Here is a 10,546-nt window from a genome sequence, read left to right as displayed (position 1 = left end):
AGTCCAGCATCTGGCAGGAGGGGTCTCAAAAGACCGACGCCCCCCCCTCCACCGCCAACGTCCTCAGCCCCCAGTCCTGTACCTCCACAGCGAGGATGCGGTGGGAGGGGTCTCAAGAGACCCCACACACCCGCTGAGCGGCAGCCGGTGGGAGGGGTCTCCAGATACACGCCCCCCCCCCCCCGCGAGGCCTCAGCCCCGCCCCGCACCCCTAACCTCTGACTGTGAGGAACGCGGACGTCACCACGTCCCCTGCCAGGAAGGTCACCCGGCAGCTGTCCTGCGGCCGCAGGTTTTTGAGCAGCAGCAAGTGCCGCAGGCCGTTCTCGAAGTAGACCACCTCCGCGTTCTCGGAGGTTCGCACAGGCTCGTCGTCCAGCAACCAGGTGTGGGCGGCCACCTCGGGGCGGGACAGCTGGCACTCGAACAGCGCCTCGCCGCCTTCGAGTGCGTCCACGTTCTCCAGGCCGCGCACCACTGTGTTCTTGGCTGCGGGGAAGGCGGCGGCTCAGGGTGCGCTGGGGCCCTCTGCCCCAGGGCCCCCTGCAGAGTTACGTGGAAGAGCCCACCCCCATTAGAAGGGCTTAAGGGCTGACCAGCATGTGGCCCAGTGGAGGGCAGTGCACGGTGTCCACATGGGGCCACCACGGGGGCCTCTTGAGGCCCTGCCCACTCCCATACCATCACCACGCTGGTAGCCTGCCTTGGCTGGTGGTCAGGGAGGGGATGCTTCTCCATACCAGACAGGTGAGAAGCCTCACAGGTATTCCCAAAGCTGCCCAGCCCACAGCCAGGCTCAAACCCTGCCCCCAGCAAGAGTTAAATGCCCCTGCCCAGGTTGCAGTGTGGGACTCTGAAAATGGCCCCCTTTCTTCCCAATCCTCAGCCAGCACTATCAGACATGCTGGGCTGCTCCCCTCACTCACAGGGACCAGAGAGACCCCTGCCCTACTTCCCCACCCCTCTCCAGCTCTCTCGTTTGCACAGTACACCAGACTTAATAGGTGGATGTGTGTTTGATGTGTTAAGCCATGAGCTCAGGACTGGGCTTGCCTGGCCCCAACAGCAGCCCAGGCTTACCACCTGCCACGGCCCATTCCCATGATACACCGCCTGTACAGTGATGCCAGTGGGAAGTCTGAGCAACTTCCTGGAGGAGGAAGAATCTCAGGCTGGGCATGACTGATCTGGGCAGGGCACATGTGAGGCAGGAAAGGAGAACCAGGTGACCCAGGGCTGGTCTGGATGCTGGGAAGGGTGTGACCTTGACCCACATGACTTCAGGAAGCCGCTATAGAGCCTGACCTGGGCAATGGGGGATGGGGCAACCACAGCCCCAACTGCTCTCTGGGATACATACTCAACTAGAACCTATTCACAGCCCTAGTGCTCAATCCCAGCTTATCCACAGAGTACACATGCCCTGCAGGTAGGGGCATCTGCTCTGGACACGAAGCCCCAGGGAGTGAATGGGGTAGGGCATCTCAGAGCAGACACCCCCACAGGACCCACCCATGTCCCTCTTCTGGCCACTGTCCCACTCCCGGGCTCCTCATACCACAGACCAGACTTCCCCACATCCCAGCTCCTTTCCTGCCCACATCAGAATCAACAGCACCAATGGGGGTTAGACATCCCAGATGTCAAAGCAGCAGTGAGCCCCTGCCCTTTCTGCCTCTCTGGGCTCCACTGTACCCTACCCATCCCAGATGGTCTCATGCCTCAGCTGCACCCCCCCGCCTCCCTCAGGTCTGGGATCAAAGGGCAGCCCCTCCCCATAGCTGCTGTCACGTCTAACTTCAGCTCCCAGAGGGACAGCCCCCTGGAGGGAGGGATTGCTGTCTATTCCGAGCTGTGCCTCCCGGGACCAGAAAAAGGTGTTTTAAAAACATCACTGTTTACAGAACCAGGACCTGCTTGTCCTGGCTTGGATGGCCCTCTCACTACCGCCTCCAGATCACTCCTCACTGGGCAGTGTTCCGATCTTCCCAACCAGGAACTGGCAGCGGCCAAATGATGTCCCTCCCCTGGGGGCTGCAGTCAACTGCCCCCCCCCCACCCCTGGTCCCCCACAGGGGGACCTTGCTGTGTCCCCCTGGGACACAAGGGTATCCTTGCTGTGTGCAGACAGGGACACAGGGCTCCAGTGCCCCACCTAAGATCAGGGACTCAGGGCATGCAGCCCAGTACCTCCCTCCTGTCCCATCAGGCAGCTCCAGGAAGAGCAGAGGCCTGCCTGTTGGGGCCCTGTCTTTCCAGCACGGCCACATAATGCTGACTGTCACACCCGCCTCTGCACCAGGAAGGATGGCCCCAACCACGCTGGAGCCGTGCAAGGCCTCACCTTGCACCTGCAGCAGGGCCACCACACGGGTGCCCGCAGCCTCACAAGAATAGATGCCACTGTCGCAGGGCAAGGCCGGCCTGAACGACAGCCTGGCCACGGTCCAGTCCTGCTCTATGATGACACGGCGCCCGTCAGCGCACACCTCCTGCTCGTCCATCTTCCACGTGGCCTGCACAGGCCTCGAGTACTGGCAGAGGAGCTCGGCTGGGCCGCCCTCCTCCACGGCCAGGTCCTGCATGGCACTGACCACCTCCACCGTGGGATCTGTCGGCCGACACCCCGGTCATGTGTCAGCTGGTGCAGCGTGGCTGCACCCCACCCGCCCTCTGCTCTCAGCAGCTCAGCAGCAAGCAAGCGGTGGGGGTGGGGGGCTGCGGCAGGAGGAGAACCCATCGCGGCAGCCCAGGGCCCTCCTCATGGGGGAAGCTGTGCCCTCCCTGGGGTAGATGGCACTGGAGGCTTGGCCTCTGTCAGGGCTGGGCCCTTCCTGAACCCTCTGCCTCCCTCCCCAGCCCTGGCCCAGGGCATGCTTTGCCTCAGCAGGGGCACAACACCCCTGCTCAGGGTCTATGAACTCTGCTGGGCCCATGGCACCCCCAGGGGCCTCGCCAACCTCGGGGTCCCTGTCCCGTCTCAGCCTGCTGAAATCCTACTCAACAACTGATCTGCCCCTTGGACATGGGCGAATGTCTGCACTTATTCCACAGAAGCACTGAGTGAAGCCTTGTTGGCCAGCCATCCTGGAGGACCGGACACCCCACTGTCATCCTCCCCAAAGATGGATCTTTGGGATGGTCACAGGACCCCAACTGAGCCCACAGCAAGGGAAGCATTGGTGAGCAGGGACAGAGCAGGCCAGGACCAGGACCAGGAAGGGGGCTCTCACTCCCCAGCTGCCCTCTGGGAGAGCACCTGAGGGATAGACAGCCACAGAATGGTGACCAGGCAGGAAGCCAGGCCTGGTGCCCCACAGGGAGGTGGGCATGGGGTTGGCTTCACCTCTCCCCAGCCTGGCCTCCTCCTCCACAAATCGGTACAGCAGACCTCCCACCATGCCTGCCCATGGCACACGCAGAGCGATGCCCAGCTCGAGTCCTGGGGCCAGCCCTGGACCCGGCACCCTGGAAGCCCGCAGCAAGCGTTCAGGGTCAGCAGATACAGAAGCGTCAGCTCAGGGCAGGGTCCCATTGGCCAATACCTTTGACCAACAACTTGGCCGTGGAAACCAGGGGCCCTGCACGGTAGGTGATGGTGCCTGAGTCAGCAACCCCCAGGCCCGAGAGTGTGAGGGAGTGGAAGGTCCCGTCACGCACGGAGATAGCACTCTGGGGACCATCCTGCAGCAGGGTGCCATCCAGCCACCAGCGGGCCTCCGGCCCCCCCGCACAGGACACCTCACAGGAGAATGTGGCCGCCTCCCCCGCAAAGACGTCCACGTTCTGCAAGCCACGTACCAGGCGTGGTACTGCCTCTGTGCAAGAGGGCAAAAGGAGGGGGTCTGGGCACCCTGGGTCTGTGGAGCCAACCTGGGGTCTGCAGAGGCTGCCTTGGGGCTGAGACAAGAGGTCCACCCAGGCCAGCTGACCCACCTTGCTTGCAGAATGAGACACAGAAACCACCCACAGCAAGCCCATGGGAGGGCAGCTTAGCCCCCCTGTACCCAACACCCCCATTGGGACATGTCCTATTTCACCACAGGAGACTGGTCACCTGCATCCACGCCCTTTTCAGGAGGCAGAGCAGACAAGCCCTAAGGCTTCAATCCTTGGGGGGTGGGTGTGGGGTGGGAAGAAGTCATGGGGCCCCCTGCTCTCATAAAGTGCAGGATCTCCCTTGGGAAGTAAGACCGCCATCCCTGGGCGTTTGGAAGTAGATGTTTCTCCTGTCCCCAGAGGTCCTTCCAGCCCTCAGATTCTCGGGCCCTAATGTTGCATGGCAACTGCCCCTTGCCCTGTCACACAGTGGGGCTTGAACCCAGGGGCTTCCCAGATGCAGACGATGCCTGCTGTGTACCCCTGTACCCACCATGGCTGGGCCCTCCTGCAGAAGACCCCCCATACCCTTCCCGGGGTACACCATTGATATTCCAGCCCCCACCTTCCCTCCTATCCTTTCCCAAAAGTGCACACCTGACCATGTCCCCACCCTACTGCATCATCTCCCCATTCTCGTCTCCAACAGAGCTCCCAAGCTTGTCCATTTACCACCTACCAGGACACCCATTTGTACCCCACCCCCATGCTCATGGCCCTCCCATAAGACCATGGCCAGGTATCTTTACATCAGTCAGCACACTTCAACTGGGGACACCAGGCCAAGAGGGGCCAAGGCACAGCCCTCAGTGGGACCTGTAAGGCTCAATCCACTCCCACGCTGCCCCCTCACAGACACCCACTCTTAAGAACACACAGGCCCTTCCTGGACCCACCTGGATCACAACACCCAGGATACTTCCCCTCTCCCATCACTCAGCTGGAGGGCACTGCACTCTGGTGCCTTTCTCAGCCCCCCAGTTCACAGAGCTGACTGCATCTGTCCACCCTCTCAAGATCTGGGCTGGTGGGGCACCTGAGACTCAGGACACACTCCATCTCTATGTCTAACTCTACCAGCAGACTGGGGACTCCCTGATGGCACAGCTTCAGGCCCTCTCCAGGTAGAGGCATGTGGGGTAGATTGATGCCAGGTGGATGGATGGATGTCCATGGATGGATGGTGGGTAAACAGATGGATGGTAAGTGAACAGATGGATGATAGGTGGTAGATGGATGAGTGGATGGATAATGGATGAACAGATGGACAGTAAATGAACAGACGTATGGTGGACAGATAGATGAGCAGTACATAGATGGATGAATGAAGGATGGTTGGATAAATGGTGGATGCATAAATGTTGGGTGGGTAGATGAGCAGATAAACGGATGATAAATGGACAAAAAGACAGGTGGTGAATGTGTAATGGATGAATGTGTAGATGAATGATAGATGGTGGATGGATGGATCATGGATGAATAGATGGTAGATGGATAGATGAGCAAATATATAAGTGGGTGGTGATTGGACAGATGGATGGGTGGTGGATGGAAGAGTAGATGGACAACAGATGGATAGATGGATGGTAAATGGAAGGATGGATGGATGGATGGATGGATAGTAGGTGGGTGAATGGTAGATGAATGGATAAGCATATAGGTAAACAGATGATACATGGACAAAAACATGGGTGGTGAACGTGTAGTGGATGGACATGTAGATGAATGATGGATGATGGATGCATGGGGCCAGCTTGACAACCAGGAGTAAGACAGCACAGGAGAAGCTCTCAGGGTCAGGCACTCAGAGATGACCAGCTCTGGGGACAAAGTATAACCCAAGTTGAAGGTCTTTAGGTCCTCCCTACATGCCTGGGACCTTGTATGCTGTTGTATAAAACCACATGTGTCACTTGGAAACCTGTGGATGTGCAGGCATGTATCAATGTAGACATGATTATCTACATGGCACACACAGGCGTGTGCCACAAGAGTAGACATTCACAGGGGAAAAATCCCAAAGGCCCAGGCCCACATCTCCCTCCTGTGGACAGCACTAATCCAATACTGGGATCCCACACACACTATCCTTCTGGTGTGTGACTTTAGCCATCAAGGGGTGGACGGTCACCATCCCAAGGTAAGATCACCTCTGGAAGGCATGGGCTTCTGGCCACACCACTGCCAACAGCTCCCCAACTAAGGAAATACAGACATCCGCAAGCAAGGGGCTGGTTAGGAGAGGGGGCTGCCCACCTGTGACCTTCAGCTGGGCTTCTGAGCTACATGAGCCCATTTGGAAGCTGATGGTTCCCGCATCTTCCAGGGTCACCTGAAGGAGAGAGGGGGTCTGTTCCATCTCTGCAGGCCTCCAGCCAGGTCCGAATGGAGTGGGAACCTCCCCTCCACTCCCCAGGGAGCACCATGGCTGGCCCCCAAACAGGTCCGAATGGAGTGGGAGCCTTCCCCCCCCACTCCCCAGAAAGCACCATGGCTGGCCCCCAACCAGGTTTGAATGGATGGGAACCTCCCCCTGGCCATTACCCAGAGAGCACCCCAGCTGGCTCCCAGCCAGGTCTTAATGGAGTGGGAGCCTTCCTCCCCACTCCCCAGGGAGCACTGTGGCTGGCTCCCAGCCAGGTCTTAATGGAGTAGGAGCCTCCCCCACCCAGTCCCCAGGGAGCACCCCGGCTGGCCCCCAGCCATGTCTGAATGGAGTGGTAATCTATCCCCCCCCCCAACTCCCCAGGGAGCACCATGAATGGGGCAGGACCCAGAGAAGCCACCTTGTGCAGGGTGAGCAGATGCAGTGTGCCATGCTCCACGGTGATGTCATTCATCTCATTGGCCTGCAGGGGCACCCCTCCCAGGGCCCAGCGGGCCTCCTGGCTGCAGGCCCTGGATAGCTGGCACCGGAAGTGGGCGTCCTGGCCCTCACTGAGCTGTACATCCTGCAGGGGCTCCAGGATGCTCACATCAGGGACTGCACAGCGGACACACAGTGTGGGCCTCAGCATCCGGGATGCCACTGCCGACTGTCAGGGGTGCCTCCCAGCACCCCATCCCACTTCCTGAACACAAGCATGGGGGGCACCCCTCCATCACACCTCCACTGTCCCCAAGTCACCCTTCACAGGGCCGCTTCCCCACCCGTCCCTCAGACCCGGGGGCAGGGACCCTGGCATTTGTCTCTGGCATACAGAGGGCTTGAGCTTGTGTGGCACCCGTTACCTCGGACAGTGAGCTGGGCAGAGGATGTGTGGGCGCCCACGTGGAAGGAGACGGTGCCCGCATCCTCAGGGGTCACACCCTTCAGCCGCAGCGTGTGGGTGCGGCCACCCCGCACAGCCAGCTCTGTCACCTCGTTGTTCTGCAGTGGCAGGCCCTGGAGGTGCCACTCCACAGCCGTGGCCCCAGCCCGTGACACCTCACAACTGAACTCCACCTCCCCGTCGACCTGCACCTCGGCATCCTCCAGCCCCCGCACAATGGTCACCTCAGGCTCTGGGGGGTGTAGGCGATGGGGTCCCTTTACCAGCCACACCAGTGCACCAGGCCCACCTCCCACTCCCCTCCTCCAGCAAGTCTTCTTGAACATCCTCCCACTCTCCCCCTGCCACAGCCTCTATTTGCCATGCACCACCTTTGTCTCCATGACACTTAAGTCTGGGCACTCAGAAGAAGCAGAGGGGTTGTGGGGTGGGGGGCTGCCTCTGTCCACCCCCACCCTGTGGCCAACCGCAGCAGGGAGGCAAGCCCTTCAGGAAGTCCCAGGACATGCTGTCCCTCTGCATGCTGGGGCCACCCACACCAGAGTGAGCAGAAAGGAGAAGAGCCTGTAACTGCAAAGGCCTCAGAGCCACGTCCAGAGGGGTGCTTGGCCCTAGTGGGTGCCAGGCCAGGTGTTCCCCCAGGGCAGCTACCGGGGCAGTGGGTGTGGCATGGATGGCTCACCTTTGACCATGACAGAAGCCATGGTTTTCTGACCACTGGCCATGCAGACGTACTCGCCCGTGTCCTTGGCCTCCAGCCCATGGATCAGCAGCTCGCACATGGTCCCCACACGCCGTATCTCATACTTGGGACTCACATGCAGCTCCACACCCTCCTTGAGCCACTGCACTGGGACTCTAGGCTCTGCCTCACTCAGCTGGCAGCGTAGCCGGGCCACACTGCCGGCCTCCTGCTCCATGCTCTGCAGCTCCATCTGGAATGTGGGCCTAGGGGCTGGGGGGCCAGGGAGGGGTGCTTAGGGCTGATGAGCACAGTGCCCACTGCTCCCAGGGTGGGGGTGAGACCCCAGGGAGGGCAGGAGCCGCTGGGCAGCTCACCTCGGACAGAGAGGCTGGCCGTGCTCTGTGCGTGGCCCGTGTCACAGGTGTAGTGGCCAGCATCCTCCTGCTCAGTGCGGTGCACCCACAGCTCGGCAGCCCTTCCCTCCTGCACCATCTGGTACTTGGCACAAGGGAAGAGCTGCAGGGAGTCCTTGCGCCACTCCACGCTAGCACCCTCTTGGCTCAGCTCACAGTGCAGGTGGGCAGTGGCACCTTCATCCACCTCCTGGGCCTGCAGCTCCCGGAGAAAGCGCACCGGTGCAGCTACAGGGAAGCAGGGCAGCGTGAGGGCAGGTGCAGTGAGGACAGGTGCAGGGGCAGCTATGGGAGTGCAGGGAGACCACAGGGGTGCAGCTATGGGAGTGCAGGGAGACCACAGGAGTGCAGCAATGGGAGTGCAGGGAGACACCACAGGGGTGCAGCTATGGAAGTGCAGGGAGACACCACAGGGGTGCAGTTATGGGAGTGCAGGGAGAGACCATGGGAGTGCAGTTATAGGAGTGCAGGGAGAGACACGGGGTGCAGTTATGGGAGTGCAGAGAGACCACGGGTACACCTATGAGGTGCAGGGGGACCAAGGGTGCAGCTATAGGAGTGCAGGGGGACCAAGGGTGCAGCTATGGGGTGCAGGGAGACCACGGGTACAGCTATGGGGTGCAGGGGGATCATGAGGGTGCAGCTATGGGAGTGCAGGGAGACCACAGAAACAACTATGGGGTGCAGGGGGACCATGAGGGTGCAGCTATGGGAGTGCAGGTAGAGACCACGGGGGTGCAGCTATGGGAGTGCAGGGAGAGACCACAGGAGTGCAGCTGTGGAGTGCAGGGAGACCACAGGGGCACAGCTGTGGGGATTAGGGAGAAAGTGAGGGCAAGACCCAGGGTTCCCACAAGGGTGCATGGGGGAATCACAGGGGTGTGGCTGCAGGGGGTAGGGGTAACCTCAGGGGCTCAGCTACCAAGGTAGGAATCATGGGGGCTAAGGCTCCCACCAGGCCTGATATGTCTACAGAAGCTCCTATCCCCCAAGGGACTCCCAGGGAGGTGCTGCATCCCAGAGGCCCAACCCAAAGCACAAGGGACTTGCCCCTGGGACAGGTGTTGCCTTGGGGCCCACCTGTAACGGTGAGGGCAGCACTGGTGGCTTGGGGTCCACAGGCACAAGTGTACTCGCCCGCGTCCTCTCTGCGCAGGTCCCACAGCACGAGCTCCGCAGTGTAGCCCCGCTGCCGAGGCTCCCAGCGCCCATCAGCCTGCAGCTCCAGGCCACCCTTGCTCCAGACCACAGCAGCATTGGGCTGGGAAAGCTCACACCTCAGTGTGGCCGAGGCACCCTCCTCAGCCTGCACGCTCCTGAGTGGCTCTCTGAATACCACCTGTGGGGCTGCAGGGAAGCGGTGCAGAGGGGAGACACAGTCAGCCCAAAGGGGAGCACCCACACCCAGCTAGGCCCAATGAGGGCAGGAAAGCTGGACAGGTTGGGGTAAGGTGGGAGGGGGACACCAGGTGGAGATTCTACCCCACCAGCAGGATGACCACGTGAGGCCACGAGGATGGGGGTCAGTGAGCAGACTAAAACGACTGGCCAAGTGAGTGGACACGGCACAGAGCAGGTAAGAGCCCATGACACAGTGGTGATGCACAGACATATACAAGGACAGGCATGCGTGCAGTCCACCTGGCCACACACAGTCTTTACCCCTGACGGTCACCGTGGCTGACGTTCTCTCCTGCCCGCACACACACGAGTACTCCCCGGCATCTGCCACAGCCAGGTCACGGATCTCCAGCTCACACACCGTCCCATCCTGTCTCAGGCTCACTCTGTCTCCGGCTCTGAGGGTCTCAGACCCCTTCTTCCACTCCACGGGGACCGCCTTGCTAAGCTCACAGCACAGTGTGGCCGTAGCCCCTTCCGTGGCCTCTTCCTTCCTCAGGCTCTTTGTGAACTTGGCGGGCAGGGCTGGGGAGAGCCAAGGATCAGGAGGACTCCAGGCTGTCTCGAGGACTCTATGTCCAGGACGAGACACCCACAAGCACCACACAAACTGCCCAGAGCCAAAGCAAGAATGAGTGAATGGAGCACAGAGTGGGTGAGGAAACAGTCCAGGAAAGGCAAACACAAGCCTGGACACAGACACCAGAACAAATACTTGACAAGGAGATGGAGGCTGGGAGTTCCCAGGTGGACACAGCTGGAGAGACACAGATGCTCAAAGGGTCTGACAGGGAGAAGGTGGTGATAATGGACAACATGCAGACACCAAGACATTGGCCCACGTGGCCACACATGATCTTTACCCTTGACAGTCAGCATGGCCGATGTCCTCTCCT

General features: G+C 60.4%; 1 protein-coding gene across 1 annotated transcript; it reads right to left on the bottom strand.

Annotated features, from left to right (window-relative positions):
• Nucleotides 1–121: 121 nt before the first annotated feature.
• LOC125917839 (obscurin-like) lies at nt 122–10,540 on the bottom strand. Its single transcript, XM_049623934.1, has 9 exons — nt 10,514–10,540; nt 9,912–10,175; nt 9,330–9,596; nt 8,211–8,477; nt 7,834–8,106; nt 7,111–7,383; nt 6,666–6,862; nt 6,136–6,211; nt 122–489 (listed from the first exon to the last, which is right to left on the bottom strand). The coding sequence occupies exons 1-9, from the start codon at nt 10,527–10,529 to the stop codon at nt 212–214; spliced, it is 1,911 nt and encodes a 636-aa protein (XP_049479891.1). The 5' UTR covers nt 10,530–10,540; the 3' UTR covers nt 122–211.
• Between the last annotated feature and the right edge of the window lie 6 nt (nt 10,541–10,546).

Source organism: Panthera uncia, unplaced genomic scaffold (assembly GCF_023721935.1).
Source record: "Panthera uncia isolate 11264 unplaced genomic scaffold, Puncia_PCG_1.0 HiC_scaffold_2564, whole genome shotgun sequence".
NCBI classification, from domain to species: Eukaryota; Metazoa; Chordata; class Mammalia; order Carnivora; family Felidae; genus Panthera; species Panthera uncia.
Note: the sequence above shows the minus strand (reverse complement) of the source record. Positions and strands in the feature narration are given on the sequence as shown.

Bases quoted from the DNA above. Each gene is read 5' to 3' on its own strand.
- LOC125917839 (XM_049623934.1), bottom strand. The intron at 9,597-9,911 runs GTAAAGACTGTG...GCTTCCCTGCAG, and splicing joins AGCCACGGTGACCGTCAGGG to CCCCACAGGTGGTATTCAGA. The intron at 7,384-7,833 runs GTGAGCCATCCA...TACACCCCCCAG, and splicing joins GGCTTCTGTCATGGTCAAAG to AGCCTGAGGTGACCATTGTG.